Source organism: Hemitrygon akajei, chromosome 9 (genome assembly GCF_048418815.1).
Source record: "Hemitrygon akajei chromosome 9, sHemAka1.3, whole genome shotgun sequence".
NCBI lineage: Eukaryota > Metazoa > Chordata > Chondrichthyes > Myliobatiformes > Dasyatidae > Hemitrygon > Hemitrygon akajei.
In genome coordinates this window covers 35608081-35633427 of record NC_133132.1, presented here as the reverse complement: position 1 = coordinate 35633427, position 25347 = coordinate 35608081, and the positions used below count along the sequence as shown (strand labels likewise).

Below are 25347 nucleotides of genomic sequence, written 5' to 3'. Positions count from 1 at the left end.
CAACCTACAAATGTCACCACACATTCCAACACTAACATAGCATGTCCACAATGCTCAGCAGAAAAACTCAAGCCACAACAACAGTAAGAACCAACACAAAACAAAACCACAGCAAAACACACCCCTTTCCCAGCCTCCAAACCCCTCACACATTGACCCCATTGAAACCCATCGAATGTTGAAGGGCAATACAGTGGACGTGCAGAAGATGTTTCCAGCAGTGGGGGAGTCCAGACTAGAAGCCTCAGACTAGAAGGAAATCCATTTAGAACAGAGATGAGAAGGAATTTCCTTAGCTAGAGGGTGTTGAATCACTGAAATTCATTGCCAATGGCAGCAGTGGAGACCAAGTCATTGAGTATATTTAGAGCAGAGGTTGATAGGTTCTTGGTTAGTTAGGGCATCAAAGGTTAGAAGGAGAAGACAGGAGAATGGGGTTGAGAGGGAAAGTAAATCAGCCATGATGGAATGACAGAAGAGACTCGATGGGCCAAGTGGCCTGATTCTGCTCCTATGCCTTATGGTCTAACCATTATTGAGCTCCAAATGGCAGGCCGCCTGACAAACGAGATACAGTACCTCAGTCAGCTGATAGCATTGCTCAGCGGTACACTCTGCTTTGCTGGTTGGATTGCTGAGAGCAAATATAATTGGATGCTTGTTGAAGCTTGCCATGTCTTTGATGATCTGCTCAGTAAATGCACCCGCAATGGCAGAAGCACCTGGAAGAGGACAGGCAAACAGAATCAATGCAGAGGATCTCAGTTCACCACAAGTGTCGACCACACAGCACAGAATAATGTGCTATTGTCACACAGCTCCGTCATGTGAGTAAATTGTGCCACGGTAGCATAGTGGTTAGAGAAATATTATTACAGGTCAGGGCAAGGCACTGATTTCATTTTTATTCAGCAATACAGTGCAAAGTAGACTCTTCCAGCCCTTTGAGACATACTGCACAACCCCCATCAACCCTAACTTAATCACAGGACAATTTACAATGAACAATTAACCTTCTCAGTACACCTTTGGACAGTGGCAGGAAACCACAGCACCTGGGGAAAACCTTACAGAACGGCGCCAGGATTGAACTCTGAACCCCTGACTGCCCCGAGCTGTAATCGTGTCATGCGACCACGGCGAGTTCGGAGTTCAATTCTGGCGACATCTGTAAGGAGTCTCTGTGGAACGCGTAGATTGGTTATTGTACAATGACTACGGTAGGTTAAATCGGGGTTGTCGGGCCAGTGCAGCTCAAAGGTCCGGAAGGGCTGATTCCGCACTGTATCTCAAAACAAATATAATAGACAGCAGAAACTATGGCAGTTAAGTCACATCGTGTTCTTGGTCACAGGCACAAGCAAGGTGAGGTAAAGGACCTGCCGTACTTGAGTGAATGCCGAAGATTGATTATAAGTCCAAAAGTGAAGGCTCGATGGTCAGTACCTTGAGTCTGTGAATCTCTACAAGTCCTCAGGAGGCTGGAGGTGTTCTTTCCTGTGTGTGCGTGTGCGTGCGTGTGTGTAAGAGGCTTGTTCTGCTGTTGTTCTTGCTTGCGTTGTTCTCAATGTTACGGGCATGCTATGTGGCAGGTTGTGTTGGTTGTTACGGCATTTCACTGTATGTTTCCATAAGACACAGGAGCAGATGAAGGCCATTTGGCCCATCAAGTCTACTCCGCCATTCCATCATTACTGATCCATTTCTCTCTCAACCTCATTCTGCTGTTTTCTCCCTGTAACCTTCCACGTCCTGACTAATCAAGAACATCAACGTGCCCTATATACACCCAATGACCGGCCTACACAGTCACCTGTGGTAACAAATTCCACAGATTCAACACTCTCTGGCTAAAGAAATTCCTCCTCATCTCTGCTCTAAATGGACATCCTTCTAATCTGAGAGTGTGTCCTCTAGTCCTAGGACTAGGGGACACAACTTCAGAATAGAAACATAGAAATCTACAGCACATTACAGGCCCTTCGGCCCACAATGTTGTGCCGACCATGTAAACCTACTCTAGAAACTGCCTAGAATTTCCCTATTGCATAACCTTCTATTTTTCTAAGCTCCATGTACCTAACTAAGAGTCTCCTAAAAAGACCCTGTTGTATCCGCCACTACCACTGTTGCTGGCAGCCCATTCCACACACCCACCACTCTCTGTGTAGAAAACCTACCTCTGACAACCCCCTTGTACCTACTCCCCAGCACCTTAAAACTATGTCCCTTCATGTCAGCCATTTCAGCCCTGGGAAAAAGCCTCTGGCTATCCACATGATCAATGCCTCTCATCATCTCGTACACAGAGGGGCATCCTTTTAGAACGGAGAGGTGGAGAAATCTCTGTAGCCGGAGAGTGGTGAATCTGTAGAATTCATTGCCACAGTCAGCTGTGGAGGCCAGGTCATTGGGTATACTTAAGGCAGAGGTTGATAGATTCTGGACTGGTCAGGGTGTGAAGGGATGTGTGGCTGAGAGGGAAAATGGATCAGCCTTGAGGAAACTGCGGAGCAGACTCGATGGGCCAAATGGCCCAATTCTGCTCCATGTCTTATAGTCTAAATTGTTTTGACATGCTCCCCAATATTAGTATCCTGTTTAATTCATAACAAGACCTTAAGTAATACTTCCTAATTTTTATTAACTGAATAAACATATTATCACAAACAATTGTGATACAGTGTTCAGTCTTTATTTTGAAAATGTAATTCATTTTGAGAAGCTCAGTTGAAAAGTGGGGCCTGTTCAACTTTTCAATGAACCCTGATGAAGTCCAAAATGTCACGTGTTGCCCTCTATAGATGCTGCCTGACCTGCTGAGTTCCTGCACCATTTTGTGTGTGTTGAAAAGCGGGAGAAAGGTTAAGGTAGCGCACTGTAAGCTTTGTTTATTTCGGTGTACAACGTGAAGATTACTGAGTGAACAAACTGAGAACAACGCGTTGTTCAGCCACTAAATGCTCTGATGTAATGTACTGTTATATCAGACCAAGGCTAAATTCTCTCAATCATACCCAACTATCTTTGTTCTTAACTAACAAATTATAATCTGAAGAAAGTAAATACCTAATTTTAAAATAAATAGCAACCAGAGTGTTGAAAATCTCAACAGACCTATTCTTTGCAGAGTTTTAATCTTATACTGTTCTTTGAGGTAAAAACTGTCTGCTGATTTCAGTTCTAAACTACCTATATTCCAGTATGGGATGGCATGGTAGTGTACCAGTTATCGTAATGTTCTACAACGCCAGCTGTAAGATCGGGGTTCAATTCCCACCGCTGTCTATAAGGAGTTCGTACATTCTCCCCCGCGATCATGAGTTCATCGGTTCCCTCCCACATTCCAATGATGCACGGGTTAGGGTTATGGCCGTGCTATACTGGCGTCGGGAGCGTGGTAATACCTGCACGCTAATGAGCACAATCCTCACCGATTTGATTTAATGCAAATTTGCCTGTGTGTTTTCATGTGTGTGACAAATAAAGCTACACTCTTAATCTCACATAGGATTATGAGTTCATGTTTGAGATTCCCTTACATACTCCTTGCACCACCACAACGCGTCTTCTGCCTCTGAAAGCAGAATCAAAAGACTTTCACTCACACCCTTTTCACCATCATCATTCTCCTTTTCTATTCTGATAGTGAAAGTTGTAATGTTCATTTCGATATCTGAGTTACTCTTTAATTTTCCTTTGTGACTTTGATTACTGTTTCCTTTTGCTTTTCTTTTAAAAAACATTCCTTATCCTTTTGACCTCAAACATAATTTCCAATTACTGGACAGTTAGAAATTTTGCCATTTAAAATATCCATCTATTTGCTTACTCAACCCAACATTCTACACTGCATATTTTCGAATTATTTAGATTGCTTAGGTTTCTGGAAACAAATCTGTAGTCAACTTTAACAGTTTGCAGTGAGGTTTCTCAGTTAATTACACCTGAAAGCTGTTTACTTTTCTTGTTTATTACAGATGCAGAGTTACACAGCATGGAAATGGGCCGTTCAGCCCATCATGACCGTGCTGACCAAGATGACTTTCTAAGACAATCCCATCTGCCTGCATTTGACCCATATCCCTGTAAGTTGTTCCTATCCATGCATCACCTCCTCTAAGCCGATTGTTCCATATACCTACCATCTTCTGTGTGAAAATATTCTCTCGCAAATCCTCTTTAAATCTTCCCCCTCTCACCCCGCCGCTGCCTGTAAGGAGTTTGTAAGTTGTCCCTGTGAATGCATGGGTTCCCTCTGGGTGCTCTGGTTTCCTCCAGCCGTCCAAACAAAGATTGGTAGGTTAGCTGGTCATTGTAAATTGTCCCGTGATCAGGTTAAGATTAAATCAAGGGTTGTTGGGTGGCATGGCTTGAAAGGGCAGAAGGGTGTATTCTGTGCTGTATCTCAATAATACATAAATAAATCTTTGTCTTTAAATTTTAGACTCCCCTGCCCTGGGGAGGAAGTCTTCAAATGTTTGATTCCCCTACTGGGGCCAGTGCACAGGATCAGAAAAAGCTGCAGCAAGTTGTAAACTCAGCCAGCTCCATCATGGGCACTGGCCTCCCCAGCATCCAGAACACCTTCCAAAGGCGATGCCCTGAACTGGTGGCATCCATCACTATGAATCCCCATCACCCTCTTCTCATTGCTACCATCCAGACTAAGACTAATAGGCACTGGAGAAGTTTTTTCCCTACTGCGGTCACTTTGCTGAACAGTTAACTGCCGGTTAACTGTCGGCTAACTATTACTTGGATTGCACTACCTGTATGTATAATCTATATTTTCATTTATATTTATCATTATGATTGTTATGAGCAGAGAGACATCTGCCGGAAGTAAATTCCTTGTATGTGCATAGATACTTGGCGATTAAAGTCTGATTCTGATTCTGATCAAAGTGGGCACCCTCCACCATCAGATTTCTGAATGGACAATCAGCCCATGTATATTCCCTCATTATTTATCTCTCTTTTTGTTCTACTTATTTAATTGTTTCTAAATACTACTTATTATAATTTATAATTTTTATTACTGCAATGTACCGCTGTCACAAAACAACAAATTTCATGACATATGCCAGTGACTATAATTCTGAAGACTATAACTTCCACCCTTCCCATGCCTCTGGTAATTGTATGAGTGCAGCCCTCAACCTTTACTCTAGGAAATGCTTTCACAGCCTCATCCAGGTTCCTCTTGTAACTCAAACCCTCCAGTTCCAGCATTATCCTTGTGAACCTTTGTGATTTAGCTCCTATGGAGGGGAAGAATAATACCATGAAATAAATTGATATCAAACAAATATATTACTTTGCTTTACTAATGTTTGGTCATCTTCAGTCACATGCATCATGAACTATTCAGCATGGTAAATGCTCAAAAACCTGATGAGACTTTGAAAAACAAATCTACGTAATTTGGCTACCTTAAGAATAAAACAATTCTTTGATAAACTACATGAACTGGGAATGAAGCATGAAGTCTTGTGAAGTGACTGTATGTGGCATTGCAATTCCTTAGTTGTACCTACAGGAGGTGCTGCCTCTAAACAGCAACTTCTACCGTCAGAGACTCCCACCATGCCATCTTCTTGCAGCAACCATTAGGCAGAAGGATGCAGTAGCCTACAGTCCCAACACTGCTACTTCCCTTCAGCCATTCAGTTCTTGATCAGAACCTGAATCAGCTTTATCATCCCTGACATAGTTCATGAAAGTCGTTGCTTTGTGGCAGCAGTACAGTACAATACATTAAAAAAAAAGTTTCAATAAAAATATCTTTAAAAATAATTAGTGCAAGAAGAGGGCAAAATAGTGAGGTGGTGTTCATAGGTTCATGGACCGTTCAGAAATCTGATGGCAGAAGGGAAGAAGCTGTTCCTAAAACACTGGGTGTGTGCCTTCAGGCTCCTGTACCTCTTTCCTGATGGTAGTAATAAGGAGAGGGTATGTCCTGGGTGTTGAGGGTCCTTCAAGATGCCCTTTGGAAGCCTTTTGGGATCCTGCTTTTGTCTACCAGCTGTTGAGTCCAACACAGGGTAAATACACCACAGGTTTCCGAATCACACAGTCAAATTTCAAAAAAAATTCAAGGCAGATGTAGTGATATATATTACAGGCATTTCCTTCATGGAACAGAGAATAGTACCGCACAGTCTAAGCCCTTCAGTCCATGGTGTCGTGCCGATCTTTTAACCTGCTCTGATATTAATCTAACCCTTCCCTCCAAAAGAGTCCTCCATTTTTCTTTCATCCACTTGCCTATTAAATCTCCCTCAGATATTTGCCTCTACCACCACTCCTGGCAGCATGTTCAATACACCCACAACTCTACATGTAAAAAAAAAACCTACCTCTGCCATCGCCCCTCCAGTCACCTTAAAATTATGCCCTCTTGTATGAGCCATTTCCACCCTGAGAGAGAGGTTTCTGGCTATCCACTACCTCTATGCCTTTTATCATCTTGTACATCTCTATCAAGTCACTCCTCATCCTCTTTCACTCCGGAGGGAAAAGCCCCGGCTCGCTCAACCTATCCTCGTAGTACATGCTCTTTAGTGCAGGCAGTATCCCTGTAAATCTCCTCTGCATCCTCTCTGAAGATTCCACATCCGCCCTGTAATGACGTGACCAGAACTGAATATAATACTCCACTGAGGTAGGATTCAAGAAGCGATCTAAAAGTCCAACCTACCTATAAGGGCAGTAGGTCTGAGATCCCGAACCACGTCAGCTAGCTTGCTCACTTCAGGATGTGGGTGAGCAAATTGTAACTTTTGCTCAGACAGATTGGTACGTCCCTTCGAAACAAAAGAAAATAAATCAGGATAAAAATGCCTTATTTTATGAAAATACTGTATGAAATATCATGCATCATATTTTTCTCTCTGTCAGTCACGGGCATGTGGAATTTGAAAATGTCACCCGTTGAACGAGAAGGATATTAACCAGCACGCTTTGTAAAAATTGTAATTCAAAAATAATTCTTTTAAAGCTGTACTACTCAAGTCTCACACAAAATGGAGGAACTCAGCGGGTCAAGCAGCATCTATGGAGGGAAATTCTTCTTCTTATCGTGTCCATGGACAGTCTATACATGGCCCACGCATTTTTGTGCCTCATTGTTGAGTTTGGCAAGATCTGCAACAGTGCAGGGTTCCTCTAGCAAGCCAGTCTTTCCACAAGGCGATGCGGGCTTCAGATGGGGTTGATTGTAATGGGACAACACTGTTCATGAAGCTTTTCCTTGACTTTAGGCGGCTGGGTGTAGGTGTATGACCGTGTAGAGCAGGGGTGTCAAACTCATTTTAGGTCACGGGCCAGATTGAGCAAAATGCAGCTTCATGCGGGCCGGATCAGTCGGACGCGTGCGAACGCAGCTTTCGTTGCCTCCGTTTTTTCAGCCTGCTCTCATGTGTCTCAGTCTCTGCTATAACTACAAAGTGTTTCACTTTACAAATTCCGTTTCTTATGAAGAAGACTGCCGAGCAAGACTGCCGAATAAACACTAAAAACCCTGAAAACCTGGTACCTGAATAAACTCAGCATTAGCCATATCATACGCCATAGGCGCTTCGATTACTGGGGCCAGCTTTAATAGTAATTAGATATTATCTCGCGGGCCAAAGATAATTCCACCGCGGGCCGGATTTGGCCCGCGGGCCTTGAGTTTGACATATATGGTGTAGAGGGTGCCTCTCGTCTGATGTTTGAAAGAGTCGTTCTTTCTTGCTGGCTGCCGTTCTTCTCATATCAGAGGGAGCAATACCTGCCAGGATATATAGGCAGTTGGTGTTCGTTGGTTTTAAACAACCCGTGATAAGTCGGCAGCTTGCATTCGGAACGGCATCCATCTTCCTAGCATGAGTAGATCTTTCCCATGCAGGGCAGGCGTATTCAGCAGTGGAATAGCAAAGTGCACTGGCTCGCGATGTTTTCGAGCTTGCTCCTCATTTTGTGTTCGTGAGCTTATTCAGGACGTTGCTTCGTGTGCTCACTTTTGCCTTTGTCTTATTGATGTGGTTCTTGAAAGTGAGGCCTCTGTCAGGGTGCTCGCGATGCGTCAGTGTGGATCCACACCAGGTCACTTTAAGCTGTCGCTTGGCTTCACAGTTCCTGAGGTGGAATGCACAAACCTGCGTCTTTGATGGGTTTGCGCGGAGGTGGTTTCCTTCACAGTGATTTTAACATCGTGGAGAAAATGCTTTCTGAGGCCTTAGAGGGACTAACATCCTACTATGGTGGGAAATGAATAGTCGATGTATCAGACCAAAACACTTTGTTAGAACTTTTTCCTCAATAGACACTGCCTGACCTGCCGAGTTCCTCCAGCATTTTGTGTGTGTTGCTCTGAATTTCCAGCATCTGCAGAATCTATTGAGTCTATTTCATTCACTTTGTTTTTCTCATTTTCCCCAGCAGATGGCACCATTTCACAAGGCATTGTTTCCAGGGAACCTTACACTCTAGAACTGCGGCTAGCAGAGGCAATCTATGTGGCAGTATTTCCATGCATAAAAACATGCACAAGTGGTCAAGAGGTTCAGTTGTTATTCGGACCAAACATCAGAATGGGGAATGATTGTTGGTGCCAGCAGGGTGGTTTCAGTATCACAGAAACGGCGGATCCCCTGGGCTTTCCACGCTCAACAGTCCCTAGAGTTCGCAGAGAATGGTGTGAGAAACAAAGAACATCCAGTGAGCGGCAGCTCTGTGGGTGAAAATGCATTGTTAATGAGAGAGGTCAGAGGAGAATGGCCAGACTGGTTCGAGCTGACAGGAAGGTGACAGTAACTCGAGTAACCACATGTTACTACAGTGGTGTGCAGAAGAGAATCTCTGAATGCACAACACGTTGAAACTTGAAGTGGACGGGTTACAGCAGCAGAAGGCCATGAACACACACTCAGTGGCCTCTTTATTAGGCACAGGAGATACCTAATAAAATGGCCACTGTATCTGTATCACGTTGGCAAGAATGTTGGTTAAAGTTAGGATGAAGAGATAATTTCCACGTTGGCAAACTGTAATAAGTGAAGTGCATAGCGATCTACACTATAACTACAACTGGATCATCCATTCTAGTTATCCCTGGCCTTCACCCCTCCCGTCTATTACCTCAGTCACTGCACTGGAAGCACTTAAAACACTTTTTATAATGCTGTTTATATTGGAAATACATGCTGGTATTTATATATTTATGCACATTTTATTCCATATCTAACTTTATTTTTCATATTTATTATCATTGCTGAATGTTGTTCTGTGTTACATGTTATGCCAACACACCACCGCAAGTTCCTATTACATGTAATTGTATATGGTGAATAAGTTGATACTTGATCCTTGACTATCATTTAATAATTACCAGAAGACATAGGAGCACAATTCAGCCATTCGGCCCATCGAGTCTGTTCTGCCATTCCATCATGGCTGATTTATTACCTTTCTCAACTCCATTCTCCTGCCTTTTCCCCATAACCTTTGATGTCCTGACTACTAGGACCGTAAGACATAGAAGCATTGAGTGTATTTCAGCCAGATTTGGTGACAACATACGATAGCGAGAAAATAAGTTGCCTGGAGGGAACACAGGTCTCCTGGGAAACAGTGGTGTCATGCACTTTGGAATCATAATGTTTAAGTGGAGCAGGAATGCAGAATGTCTTCATCCTGGTTCCCCTCTTACCCGTTCTCCTCTCCTCTCCTACTCCCTCTTTCTCCCATGGTCCACCCTCCTCGCCTATCAAGTTCCTTCTTCGTCAGCTCTTTACCCCTTCCACCTATCACCTCCCTACTTCTCCCTTCAACCCACCTTCCCCCTCACCTGGTCTCACCGATCACCTTCCAAGCTTGAACTCCTTCCCTTTCCTCCACCTCATTCTGCCTTCTGCCCCCTTCCTCCCCAGTCCTGATGAAGTGTCTCACCCAAAACTTTGACAGTTTATTCCCCTCAAAGGTGCTGCCTGACTGGATTAGTTCCTCCAGCGTTTCGTACGTGTTGTGAAGAGGGAGGCCAGTGACTTGGACATGAACACAACAAGTAATTAGGAAAGTGAAAAGGATGTTGGCTTTCACTGCAGAGGCAATGGAATGTAAAAGACTTGCTGCAATTGTAAAAGGAGTTTAGAAGAACGAGAAATCCTATTGAACCTTGCAGTTTGAGAGAGAAGGGAGTGTCGACAGCTGCCTTCATGAGGAAATCGGGAACAAGACGGCATAATTCAGAGTAAGACATTGCCCATTTATGGTGCCTTCGGATGAAGGGGATTTCTTCTCTTTAAGTGTCCTGAATGTTTGGAATTCTCTGCTGCAGAGAGCTGTGGAGACTGACCGAGTACGTTCACAAGACCAGAGCAGACGAGAGGGGAGTTAGGGATAACGGAGGCAGGGCAGCGAGTGGAACCAAGGGTAATGTCAACACGCACAGTGGGCCAGATTGCCTCCTCCTACTCCTGTAATAGCAGCATGGCAGCCCGGCGGCTAGCGTAAGGCTTCACAATGCTGTCTGGAAGATAGGGGTTCAATTCCCGCCTCTGCCTGTAAGGAGTTTGTACATACGTTCTCCCCCATGGCCGTGTGGGTTTCCTCCGGGTGCTCTGGTTTCCTCCTGCAATTCCAAAGGTGTACAGGAAGCGAGCCAACACTTGCAGGCCGCCCACTGCGCAACCTCAGACTGTGTGGGTCATTGGCCCAAACAACAGTTCACTGCATGTTTCCAAGCTCATGACAAATAAAGCTGAACTTTTATCTGCAATGCTTACATTAGGACAAGGCTGATCCCTATTAGAATAAGGTCAACCCTATTCCCATAACTCCTTTTCTTCGCTCCCCTATCAGATTTCTGAATGGACAATGAACCCATGTACACTCCCACACCATCTTTTTTTCTGTTTTTTTTGCCCTCTTTTTGCACTGCTTAATTAAGCCCTGAGACACCAAGCAAGGTTATTTGATTCCAAACAATTGGTTTATCAACTGTTACAGGATGTCTCTCTGGTGCTCCCTCTCCCTTCCCCTTTTCCCAAACGTGATTCCTCTCTCCCTGCCCCCTTCTCACACACTCAGTCCACAATAGACACCCTATCCGAATTGGGTTTATCATCACTCAGGTATATCATGAGATTTGTTCTTTTTTCAGCTATCGGTACAGTGCAATATATAAAATTACTACAGTACTGGCAAGAGCCTAAGGCACCCTAGCTATCTATGTACAGTAAATATATATATATAATGTATATAAAATGACACTGATCGAAAGAAGACTCTTATGTGTCAAAGTGATCTAAATTAATTACAAAAATAAAAATCACAAAATAATTGATTGCATAAGTATTCACCCCCTTTAATATGACACACCAAACCATCACTGGTGCAGCTGATTGGTTTTAGAAGTCAGGTAATTAGTTAAATAGAGATCTGCTTTTGGAGACCTGTGTGCAGTCAGGGTGTTTCAATTGACTGTAGTAAAAATACACCTGTATCTGGAAGGTCCGACTGCTGGTGAGTCAGTATCCTGGCAGAAACTCCACCATGAAAAAAAGTTATTGAAAAGCACAAGTCAGGAGATGGAAACAAGAGAATTTCCAAGTCACTGAATATCCCTTGGAGAACAGTTAAGTCAATCATCAAGAAATGGAAAGAATATGGCACAGCTGTAAATCTGTCAAAGGCAGACCATCCTCAAAAACTGAGTAACCGTGCAAGAAGTGGCTAGCGAGGGAGGCCACCAAGAGACCTATGACAACTCTGGAGGAGTTACAAGCTTCAGTGTCTGAGATGGGAGAGACTGTGCATACAACAACTGTTGCCTGGATGAGTCACCAGTCACGGCTTTATGGGAGAGTGGCAAAGAGAAAGCCACTGTTAAAAAAAACACATAAAATCTTGGCTAGAGTTTACCAGAAAGCATGTGGGAGACTTTGAAGTCAGCTGGGATAAGGTTCTATGGTCTGATGTAACCAAAATCAAGCTTTTTGGCCATCAGACTAAACGCTTTGTTTGGCATAAGCCAAACACTGCACATCATCAAAAACACACCATCCCTACTGTGAATCCTGGTGGTGGCTGCATCACGCTGTGGGGATGCTTCACTGCAGCAGGCCCTGGAAGGCTTGCGAAGGTAGAGGGTAAAATGATTGCCGCAAAATTCAGGGAAATCCTGAAGGAAAACCTGAGAACTGCAACATGGGAGAAGATTTGTTTTCCAGCAAGACAATGACCCCAAGAATAAAGCTGAAGCCACACAGGAATGGCTTAAAAACAACAAATTGAATGTCCTGAAGTGAGCAATTCAGCATCCAGACTGTATTCCAATTGAGAATAGTGACTGGACTTGAAAAGTGCAACCTGTCAGAGTTTGAGCAGTTTTGTAAAGAAAAATGAGGAAAAGTTGCAATGTCCAGATGTGCAAAGCTGATAGAGACCCATCCACACAGACTCAGGGCTGTAATCGCTGGCAAAGGTGCATCTACTAAATACAGACTTGAAGGGGGTGAGTATCAATTATTTTGAGTTTAGTAAGTTTAAAACATTTAGACCAATTCGTAGAAATTTGTTTTCACATTGACATTAAAGAGTCTCTTTTGTTGATCAGAGTCAAAAAAGCCAAATTAAAATCACTGTGATTCAATATTGTAAAACAATAAAACACAAAAGCTTCTGGGGGTAGGGTGAATACTGTTTTATAGGCACTGTGCATATATGTAGCACAGCACTCTATACGTATGTAACACTGGGAAAGGTTTCACTGCTAACGTAATGGTCTTTCTGTAGAAGCAGTGTTTGGGTCATGGTCAGAGACATCGGTGCTTTGGAATGTGAGCTGGGTCCTTTGTTCAGCAGGAGAGGAAGAGGGAAGATGCTGGAGAGAGCCGGTTGTAGGATTCGACCCAGTGGGGGACTGTGATTCGACGGAGCCAGGTGCAGAGATCGACTGTGGATCGCTGTATATGGATTTTGGGAAGAGTTGAGCTCCAACTTGTGTGCATTTGACTGTTTAATTTTAACAGGGCCCCTTTTGTTAGTTAGTTTTCTTTACTAATCCTTTAGTTAAGATTCATAAATATAATTCCTTTACTCGTATGCAGCGTGCTGTTATTTCGTGGCACTGAGTTGTAACAGGGCAGCATTCACACAAACCAGGGTCTGGGGTGGGAGAGCCGTCTCCATCTCACGGGTTTGGCGGGACCCGTGTGCCTTCCCCAGACTTACACAGCCAAGGAAACCAGCGGGGTTTCATATATATTTCTTATTGTAATTTATATTTTTATTTGCTATTTTGTATCGCAATGTACTGCTGCCACAAAGCGACAAATGACAGTAATAGTAAAGCTGATTCTAATGCTGCCTGAGTCACAGAGTTCCACCAGCAGTTACTTTTGCTCGGAATTCCAGCATCTGCAGTCTATTATGTCTCTTGTTGGAAGCAATTCAGTGGGAAATTTCAAAAGGGGAATGGGCAAATAAAGAGAACATTAGCAAGTCTCTGAAGGAAAAGTTATGGAGTGAAAATAACTGGCAGCTTCCCAGAGCTCCTGATGACCTCCTCCTGCTCTGTATGAGATAGAATACTGCAATGGGCTCCTAGCCAAGAAATTCCAAAAGATCTCTAGCAGATCAAAGATGGGGGCAAACTCTAGCAGATTAAATTCAATGCAAATAATTAGCACCCTCCTTCAACCCAAGATCAGAATCAGAGTCATCTTGATGAAATTAAGGTATAAGTGCAATACTGATGCATAAATTTGCCAACACAACTATTGTTGGCGGAATTTCAGATGGCGCTGAGGAGGTGCACGAGAGCAAGGAAGATCATCCAGATGAGAGGTGTCACAGCAACAACTTTGCACTCAACGTCAGCGAGACCAAGGAATTGATTGTGGACTTTAGAAAGTTGAGAGAACACACACCAGTCCTCATCGAGGTGTCAGAAGTGGAAAGATTGAGCAGTTTCAAGTTCCTGGACATCAACATCTCTGAGAATCTACCCTAGGCCCAACATACTGATCTAGTTACAAAGAAGGCATGACACTGGCTATACTTCATTAGGAGTTTGTGTAGAATTGGTATGTCAACAAAGGCGCTCACGAATTTCTGGAGATGTATTAAGGACAGCATTCTAACTCGTTGCTGCACCATCAGGTACAGAGGGGCCACTGTATAGGATCAAAAAAAGCTGCGGAAAGTTGTAAACGCAGCCATCATGGGCACTAGCCTTCCCAGTATCCAGGACACCTCAAAAAGCCAGCTTCCATCATTAAGGACCCTCTTCCCATCACTCAGGACATGCACTTTTCTCATTGGTACCATCAAGGAGGTGGTACAGGAGCCTGAAGACACACAGTCAACGTTTCAGGAACAGCTTCTTCCCCTCTGCCATCATATTTCTGAATGGATAATGAACCCATGAACACTACCCTCACAATTTTTCCCTCTCTTCTTGTATTACTTATTTAAGTTAATTTTTTATATATATTGTTACGAATGTGCCACAACTCTGAGGGGCCGAAGGGTACAAAGTCGCCCCCTCCTTTTTGAGAATCGCAAGATCGCTATTAATTTGGGTCTGGGACCCAGGAAATGAGAGAGAATCCTCAAGGTTTTGGAATGTGTCCTGGCCTCAGCAAGACAAAGCCATGGATAACGGCCATTGTCTCTTGGAGACGGAATTGTGTATTGAGTACTGTACTATTCATTGAAGCCCCTCAGGGAATAACCAGAGTGGGCTGGTTGAGGGATTGCATCATCCCAACCTGATTGACATCTGAGACCCCGTGAGTAAGGATAAAAGAGGGTCTGGGGAACAACCCCTTCAGACGCACCAGGAGAAAACGCTAGAAATCCCGTGACAGCGTTTAATAGTGACAGCCGGTGGGGGGCTCGTGTGCGTCCTTTTCCCTTGCCTGGGAATTGGCGGGCTCGCCACGGAAGAACGGCTTTAGCTATAGGAGAGGCCACAAGTGACCGGCCACACCAACGGAACTCTCGAAGGATCGAAATCATAAAAGGAAAAGCCGGCAAGTTTCTAAAAATCTCTCTCTTGGCTCCAACCAAAGGCTGCAGCCTGAATGAACTGAGTGACTTTTATATTTCCATCGGACAATACATTATCCCCTAGACAACGATAGAGCTTATTTCTTATTGATTATTATTATACCCGCACTTTTAGATTTAGTATTGACGACGTATATTATCCGTATGTTTGCATTGATATTATTTTTGTGTATTTTTACTAATAAATACTGTTAAAAATAGTACCATCAGACTTCAACGGACCTCTCTATCTTTGCTGGTAAGTGACCCAGTTACGGGGTTCGTAACAATATAGTTTTTTAAAAAACCAACAGAAGGCAACTAGAAAGGTAATTAAGGAGGAAAAGATGAAAGACAAATGTAAGCTAGCCAATATTAAAGAGGATACCAAAAGATTCTTCAGATAAATGAAATGTAAAAGAGAGGTGAGAGTGGCTGGAAGATGTTGCTGGAGGGGTAGTAATGGGGGACAAGGAAATGGTAGATGAACTGAATAAGTATTTTGCATCAGTCTTCACTGTGGAAGACACTAGAAGTATGCCAGAAGTTCGAGAGTGTCAGGAGGCAGAAGTGGGAGAATTTACCTCTACTAGGGAGAAGGCGCTTTGAAAACTGAAACGGCTGAAGGTAGATAAATAACTGGGACCAGATGGTCTACATTCGGAAACAAGTGGCTAAGGAGATTGTGGAGGCATTAGTAATGATCTTTCAAAAATCAATTGATTCAGGCATGTTTCCAGAGGAAGGGAAATGTCACTCCACTCTTCAAGAAGGGAGGGAGGCAGAAGAAAGGAAATTGTAGGCCAGTTAGTCTGACCTCAGTGGTTGGGAAGATGTTGTGAGTCATTTGTTAAGGGTGTGGTTTTGAGGTACTTGGAGGCACTTGATAAAATAGACCGTAGTCAGCAGCATGGTTTCTTCAAGGGAAAATCTTGCCTGACAAATTTGTTGGAATTCTTTGAAGAAATAACAAGCAGGATAGACAAAGGAGCACGTACAAACAAGCTGGAGGAACTCAGCAGGTCCGGGAGCATCCGTGGATACGAGCAGTCAACATTTCGGTCCTGGGTCTCAGCCCGAAACATTGACTGCTCGTTTCCATGGATGCTGCCCAACCTGCTGAGTTCCTCCGGCTTGTTTGTACGTGTTGCTTTGACCACAGCATCTGCAGTGTACTTTGTGTAGACAAAGGAGAATTGATGGGTGCTAGGTACTTGAGTTTTCAGAAGGCTTTTGACAGGGTGTCACACATGAGGCTGTTTTACAAGTTAAGAGCACATGGTATTACCGCAGAGATACTAGCATACTGTAGATGAAGCATTGGTTAATTGGCAGGAGACAAAGAGTAGGAATAAAGGGCACCTTTTCTGTTTGGCTGCCAGTGACTAGTAGTGTTCCACAGGGATCTGTGTTGGAACATAAGAACATAAGAAATAGGAGCAGGAGTAGGCCATCCGGCCCATCGAGCCTGACCCGCCATTCAATAAGATCATGGCTGATCTGTCCGTAAACTCAGCTCCATCTACCTGTCTTTTCCCCAGAACCCTTAATTCCCTTACTGTGTAAAAACCTATCTAACTGTCTCTTAAATATATTTAGTGAAGAAGCTCAACTGCTTCCCTGGGCAGAGAATTCCACAGATTCGCCACTCTCTGGGAAGAACAATTTCACCTCATCTCTGTCCTAAATCTTCTCCCCTGAATCTTGAGACAATGTCCCCTAGTTCTAGTCTCACCTACCAATGGAAACAACTTTCCTACTTCTATCTTATCTATCCCTTTCAAAATTTTGTATGTTTCTATAAGTTCCTCTCTCATTCTTCTGAATTCCAGAGAGTATAGTCCCAGGTAACTCAATCTCTCCTCACACATTAACCCCTTCATAGAACCATAGAACATAACAGCACAGAAACAGGCCTTTTGGCCTTCCTTGGCTGGGCCGAACCATTTTTCTGCCTAGTCCCACTGACCTGCACCCGGACCATATCCCTCCATACACCTCTCATCCATGTACCTGTCCAAGTTCTTCTTAAATGTTAAAAGTACGCTCCAGGGAATAAAGTCCTAACCTATTCAACTTTTCTCTGTAACTCAGTTTCTCAAGTCCCAGCAACATCCTTGTAAACCTTCTCTGAACACTTTCAACCTTATTAATATCCTTCCTGTAATTCGGTGACCAAAACTGCACACAATACTCCAAATTCGGTCTCACCAATGCCTTATACAACCTCACCATAACATTCCAACTCTTATACTCAATACTTTGATTTATAAAGGTCAATGTACCAAAAGCTCTCTTTACGACCCTATCCACCTGTGATGCCACTTTTAGGGAATTTTGTATCTGTATTCCCAGATCCCTCTGTTCTACTGCACTCCTCAGTGCCCTACTGTGGTGAACCACTTATACCTGTCTGGACATGCCCCCCCCCCCCCCCCCCCCCCCCCGCTGACTGCTCCTGTGGCTTCTCCCACAGACCCCTGTATAAAGGCGATTGGAAGCACTGCTCCTCCCTCAGTCTCCAGGATGTTGTGTGACGGTCTCTTGCTGCTGACAGTGCTTTCTTCCAGCTAATAAAAGCCTACCTTGACTCATGTATCCGAGAGTTATTGATGGTGCATCACCTACCATTTTCCTTGTAAGTTCTCCCTTGGTTTTTCCTTCCAGAGTATTAAACTCCATCTGCCATTTTTCAACCTATTTTTCCAGCTGGTCCAAATCCCTCTGCAAGCTTTGAAAACCTTCCTCACTATCCACTACACCTCCAATCTTTGTATCATCAGCAAATTTACTGATCCAATTTACCACATTATCATCCAGATCATTGATATAGATGACAAATAACAATGGACCCAGCACTGATCCCTGTGGCACAACACTAGTCACAGGCCTCCACTCAGAGAAGCAATCCTCCACTACCACTCTCTGACTTCTCCCATTGAGCCAATGTCTAATCCAATTTACTACCTCTCCATGTATACCTAGCGACTGAATCTTCCTAACTAACCTCCCATGCGGGACCTTGTCAAAGGCCTTACTGAAGTCCATATAGACAACATCCACTGCCTTCCCTTCATCCACTTTCCTTGTAACCTCCTCGAAAAACTCTAATAGATTTGTTAAACATGACCCACCACACACAAAGCCATGTTGACTCTCCCTAATAAGTCCCTGTCTATCTAAATATTTGTAGATAATATCTCTTAGTACTCCTTCCAATAATTTACCTACTACCGACATCAAACTTACCGGCCTATAACTTCCTGGATTACTTTTAGAGCCCTTTTTAAACAACGGAACAGGCTGAGCTATCCTCCAATTCTCCGGCACCTCACCCGTAGAAACCGACATTTTAAATATTTCTGCCAGGCCCCCTGCAATTTCAACACTAGTCTCCTTCAAGGTCCGAGGGAATACCTTGTCAGGTCCTGGGGATTTATCTACTCTGATTTGCCTCAAGAAAGCAAGCACCTCCTCCTCTTCAATCTATATAGGTTCCATGATGTCACTACTTGTTTGCCTTATTTCCACTGACTCCATGCCAGTTTCCTTAGTAAATACAGATGCAAAAAACCCATCTCTGGAATCAACCTGGTGAACCTCCTCTGTACCGCCTCCAAAGCCAGTATATCCTTCCTCAAGGATGGAGACCAGAACTGCACACAGTACTCCAGGTGTGGCCTCACCAATACCCTGTATAGTTGCAGCTTGACCTCCCTGCTCTTGAATTCGATCCCTCTAGCAATGAAAGCCAACATTCTGTTTGCCTTAATAACCTGTTGTACCTGCAAGCCAACTTCTTGTGATTCATGAACAAGCACTCCCAAGTCCCTCTGCATAACAGAATGCTGCAATCATTCACCACTTAAATAATAATCTGCTTTTCTATTATTCCTTCTAAAGTGGATGATCTCGCATTTACCAACATTGTATTCCATCTGCCAGACCTTGGCCCACTCACTTAACCTATCTATATCCCTCTACAGACTCTCCACATCCTCTGTACAATTTGCTTTTCCACTCAGTTTAGTGTCATCAGCAAATTTTGCTACGCTATACTCAGTCCCCTCTTCCAAATCATCAATGTAAATGGTAAACAGCTGCGGACCCAGCACCGACCCCTGCGGCACCCCACTCACCACAGACTGCCAACTGGAGAAACACCCATTTATACCAACTCTCTTCCTTCTATTGGTTAACCAATCCACTATCCATGCCAATACACTTCCTCCAACTCCATGCATCCGTATCTTATTTATAAGTTTCTTGTGCAGCACCATATCGAATGCCTTCTGGAAATCCAAGTATACGACATCCGCCTGTTCCCCTCCATTCACTGCACTCATTATGTCCTCAAAGAACTCCAGTAAGTTTGTCAAACAGGAGCTGCCCTTTCCGAATCCATGCTGCGTCTGTCTAATGGAACCACTCCTTTCTAAATGTTTCGCTATTTCTTCCTTAATGACAGCTTCAAGCTTTTAAAAGGTGGCGTGATATTTGCTGTCTTCCAATCCATTGGGACCTGCCCAGAGTCTGGAGACTTTTGGTAAATGATTACCAATGCGTCTACTATAGCCTCCGCCAATTCCCTCAGCACTCTGGGATGCATCCCATCAGGACCAGGGGACTTATCTACCTTCAGGCCCTCTAGTTTGCTCATCACTATCTCTTTAGTAACAGTGATTTTATTGAGGTCCTCACCTCCCATTTCATCCATAACATCCTTCTTTGGCATTTTAGATGTGTCCTCCACCATGAAGACCAACACAAAATAGTTGTTCAATGCTTCAGCCATTTCCTTATCACCCAATAACAATTTCCCCTTATCGTCTTCCAAGGGACCTACGTTGACTTTAGCCACCCTCTTCCGCTTTATATATTTATAAAAACTTTTGTTATCTGTTTTTATATTTTGTGCTAATTTGCTTTCATACTCTATCTTCCCTTTCCTTATTTCTTGTTTACTTGTTCTTTGTTGCTTTTTAAAGTTTTCCCAATCCTCCAGTCTCCCACTACTCTTTGCAACTTTGTACACATCAGCTTTTAATTTGATACTATCTTTTATTTCCTTAGTTATCGAAGGCTGGCTCTCCCCACACTTACTATCCTTGCTTTTGACTGGAATATAATTTTGTTGAGCACTGTTAAAAATCTCTTTGAAAAGTATTCCACTGTTCCTCAACTGTCCTACCAAATAGCCTGGCTCCCAATCCACATTAGCCAACTCCTCCCTCATCCTGTTGTAGTCTCCCTTATTCAAGCATAATACACTAGTTTTAGATCTAACCATTTCATTTCCATCTGTATGCGAAATTCAAATATACTATGATCACTCTTTCCAAGAGGATCCCTGACTACAAGATCGTTAATCTTACCTCTCTCATTACACAGGACTAGATCTAAGATAGCATTTTCCCTTGTAGGTTCACTAACATGCTGCTCAAGAAAGCAGTCACGGATGCATTCTATGAAGTCCTCCTCAAGACTTCCTTGACCAACCTGATTCACTCTTCTTTTAATGTTATACGTCAATGACTTGAATGACAGTACTGATGGCTTTTGTTGCAAAGTTTGCACGTGATAGGAAGATAGGCGGAGAGGCAGGTAGCTCTGAGGAAGGAGGGAGGCTACAAGACAGATTAAGTGAATGGGCAAAGAAGTGGCAGGTAAAATGCAGTGTCAGGAGATGGATGGCCCTGCACTTCGGTAGAAGAAATGAAAGGGTTGAAATATTCTAAAGGGAGAAAAAAATTCAAAAATTTGAGGTGCAAAGGGACTTGGGAGTCCTTGTGTAGGATTCCCTAAAGGTTAATTTGCAGGTTGAGTCGCTTGTAGAAACATAGAAACAGAAAAACTGCAGTACAATACAGGCCCTCCCGCCCACCATGCTGTGCCAAACATGTACTTTCTTTAGAAATTACCAGGATTACCCATAGCCCCTTATTTTTCTGAGCTCCATGTACCTATCCAGGAGTCTCTTAAAAGACGTTATCATATCTACCTCCATCACCATCGCCGACACCCCATTCCACGCACTCACCCTCTCTGCATAAAAAAAAACTTATCCCTGACATCTCCTCTGTACCTACTTCCAAGCACCTTAAAGTGCCCTCTCATGATAGCCATTTCAGCCTCAGGAAGAAGCCTCTGACTATCCACATGATCAAAGCCTCTTATCCTTTTATACACCTCTATCAGGTCACCTCTCATCCTCCATTGCTCCAAGGAGAAAAGGCCAAGTTCACTCAACCTATTCTCATAAGGCATGCTCCCTAATCCAGGCAACATCTTTGTAAATCTCCTCTGCACCCTTTCTATAGTTTCCACAACCTTCCTGTCGGGAGGTGACCAAAACTGAGCACCTTACTCCAAGTGGGGTCTGACCAGGGCCCTATATAGCTGTAACATTACCTCTCGGATCAATCCCACATTTGATGAAGGCCAATGCACCGTATGCCTTCTTGTGAGGAAGTCAAAAGTGATGTTTACATTCATTTCAAGAGGACTAGAATAAAAAAGCAAGGATGTAACACTGAGGCTTTGTAAAGCACTGGTAAAGCCTCATTCAGAGTATTGTAAGCAGTTTTGGGCCCCATATGTGCTGACAATGGACGTGCTGACAATGGAGAGCATTCAAAGGAGGTTCACAAAACTGATGCTGGGACTGAACGGCTTGTCACATGAGAGCATTTGATTGCCGTGTGCCTCTATTCACTGGAATTCAGAAGAATGAGGGCTGACTTCATTGAAACCTATCGAATGGTGAAAGGCCTCGATAAAGTGGATGTTTTCCATGGCGAGGGAGGCTAAGACCAGAGGGCACAGCCTCAGAATAGAGAGGCATCCTTTTAGCATGGAGGTGAGGATGAATTTCTTAAGACAGAGTGGTAAATCGGTGGAATGCATTGCCACAAGTGGTGGTGGAGGCCATGTCAGTGGGTATATTTAAGGCAGAGGTTGATAGATTCTTGATTAATCAGGGCACGAAAGGATACGGGAGAAGACAGGAGATTGGGGTTAAGAGATCAGCCATGATGAAATGGCAGAGCAGACTCGATGGGCTAAATAGCCTAATTCTACTCCTATACCTTATGGTCGTATTGTAATTTATAGTATTATTATCGTGAATTGCAAAGTACTGCTGCCGCAAAACAACGAATTTTCTGCCATATGCCAGTGATGTGAAACCTGATTCTGATTCTTAGATGTAAATCATCATGACTAAATTCAGCGGCCGAAAAGCCAGAGCCACTGATAACGCTAACCCCTTTCCCATGGTTCTGAGTCTGATCGACTTTGAAGGACTTTTGAATAATTCATCTGGATTGCATTTCCAAGATGCAAAATACACCGACCTGACTTCACCGATCACCTCTTAGCCGGTCCTCTTTCCCCCCCCCCACCCCCCCACCATCTTATTCTGGCACATTTCCCCTTTCCTTCCAGTTCTGATGAAGGGTCACGGTCCACACCATCAGCTGTTTATTCCTCTGCACAAATGCTGATTTCCTCCAGCATTTTGTGTGTGTTGCTCTGGACTCCCAGCGTTTGCAGACTCTCTCGTGTCCAAGGTGAAAAGACTTCTCACATCTGTCTTACTGTTCAAATATCAGGCACAGCTTTATCACCCTGAAATCTTCAATCAGAATTTAATAACACACCGTGTCCTAGAGGCTGGATCTCCTTCGCACAACAACTGTTTCCTATACTCTTCAGATATCTTTAATTTTGCCAATGGATGCATTGCATGCAATAGCACCAAAGCATGAAGAATGTTAGCAAGTAATTATTTGTCACATGCACAGTACTACACTTGTCAACATGGAACAGGGGGCAAGTTTGTAAATGTGGCAGGAGCAAAGGATGTTGGGAATGGCGAGAGTGGAGCGCTGCCGGTGGGGTGTGGGACAGGAGTGTCGGGGGAGACTGTGGTGCGGGTGCAGGCACACCCGGCTTTGAGATACCGGGCAAGGTCATTTGATTCCAAATATGGTTCATTCATCATTTCAGAATGTCTCTCTGCTGCTTCTCACTTCCTCCCCTCTCCCTTCTCTAAGCCACGATTCCCCTCTCCCTGTCCCCCTTTCCCACTCTCAGTCCACAACAGAGACCCATATCAAAATCAGGTCTATCATCACTCACATATGCCATGAAATTTGTTTTTTTTTTGTGTGGCAGCAGTACAGTACAATACGTAAGATCACTACAGTACAGTGCAAAAGTCTGAAGTACCCTAGCTGTATAATATACCTAAGAATTTTGCACAGTGCTGTACATACAGTAAAATGCACTGTTTGTGTCACCGACTAGAGTCCGGTGTCATCATACAGTAGCGTGCTCACAATGCTTAGTAGACCAACACAGGACATAATAAGCCACAAAGACAACAGAAAAGACCAATCCCATTCCTCCCTCCCACTCACTCACATGTACAGTTCTATCTTCCACCACTCAGTGGCCACTTTATTATGTGCAGGCGTGGAATCCTGTGAGGTCCTCTGCTTCTATAGACCAGCTATTTCAAGGTTTGATGCGTTGTGCATTCAGAGATGCTCTTCTGGACACCACTGTTGTAACGTGTGCTCATCTCTGTTACTGTCGCCTTCCTGTCAGCTTGTACCAGTCTGGTCATTCTCCTCTGACCTCTCTCATTGACGAGGTGTTTTTGCCCACAGAACTGCCACTCACTGGATGTTTTCTGTGTTTTGCCCTATTCTCTGTTAATCTAGCATGTGTATGAAAATTTCAGGAGATCAGCAGTTTCTCATGTACTCAAACCACCCCATCTGGCACCAACAATCATTCCACAGTCAAAGTCACTTCAATCGCATTTCACTCTGAACAACAGCTGAACCTCTTGACCGTGTCTGCATGCCTATATGCATTGGTGTGCTGCTGCATGACTGGCTGATGAGACATTTGCATCAATGAGCAGGTGTACCGGAAGAAGTGGCCACTGAGTGTATGTTCTACGTAATTTATGACTGTGTCTGAGGCATAGACACCCCAACATCAGACACAATACCTGTGCTTCTCATACCCAAATTACCTGCTTCGATGTTTCACATTTACCTGAACAATGAGGCCTTTAGAGTCAACCAACCAGATTTTCGACACAGCTTGCTGTTGAGTCAGCCCTTCCTTCTCCATGGCCATCACAAGCAGGTTTGCTATTCCCAGGGCAGCCTAAAGTAGGGGACAGAAAAAGAAAGCTCACCAGAGTGAAACCAGCTTCTTTCGGCAAAATATAAGGCAGTAATACACACATCCATGATAAATATTACAGAGAGATGTAGCACAGCCAGCCCCATCATGGGCATAATCCTACACACCATCGAGGATATCTTCAAGGAGGCAGCATCCATCATTAAGGGCCTTCATCATCCAGGCCATGCCATCTTTTCACTACCGCCATCAGGGAAGAGGGACAGGAGCCTGAAGATATACACTCAATGTTTTAGGAACAACTTCTTCCCCTCTGACATCAGATTTATGAATAGTCTCTGAACCCACGAACACTACCCAGTTACACTATTTATTTGTTGTAACTTAACGGTATTTTTTATGTACTGCACTGTAATGCTGACAGAAAAAAAAAACAAATTTCACAACATTTGTCAGTGATATTAAAGCTGATTCTGATTCGGGGTGGGGGGGGTTCTGAAAGGTTTAGATTATTTTGGGTCCATCCATTTAGTGAAATGAACAATGAAATTGTTATCTTCACTGAGGAAATAAGTGCCAAATTACTGCAATAATTGGTGCAACGTGGTAGCATAACACTACTATAGCACCGGCAATGTGGGTTCAATTCCCACTGCTGTCTGTAAGGAGTTTGTACGTTCTCCCCATGACCACGCGGGTTTCCTCCGGGTGCTCCAGCTTCCTCCCACAGTCCAAAGACGTACGGGTTACTAGGTTAATTGATCACATGGATGGAGCAGGCTCATTGGGCCGGAAGGGCCTGTTACTGCGCTGCATCCCAAAATAAATAAAATAAAAAGAATAACTCCCCTCTCCTGATGTCCAGGAGCAAAATAAGGCAATTCCCTGATTCTTGTCAGCTTTCCAGGGAGAAATGTTACACACTAAGATTATGGAACTGCTGAAATTGGAGATCCAGGAAAGTGGATATTTGCATTTTAATCAGACACCAGCCACATTTGATAGATTTATATTAATTAAATAGGGATAACAGGATTTTCAAGGCTAATACTTCTATCGATATTTGTATTGCAGACTTTAACATTGATTAAAAAAAAATGGAATGGTATGTAGGAGAAAAGATTTTCTCAATTTCCTGTG

General features: G+C 43.7%; 1 protein-coding gene across 1 annotated transcript in view; it reads right to left on the bottom strand.

Annotated features, from left to right (window-relative positions):
• The window catches only part of me1 (malic enzyme 1, NADP(+)-dependent, cytosolic), a 404589-nt gene that overhangs the window by 61139 nt on the left and 318103 nt on the right, over positions 1-25347 (bottom strand). Inside the window, exons 9-11 of the mRNA XM_073055771.1 lie at positions 24115-24228; positions 6704-6809; positions 580-722 (exon numbers count right to left, since the gene is read on the bottom strand). Of these exons, the coding sequence (XP_072911872.1) occupies positions 580-722; positions 6704-6809; positions 24115-24228 (363 nt within the window). The remainder of the gene's footprint in view (positions 1-579; positions 723-6703; positions 6810-24114; positions 24229-25347) is intronic.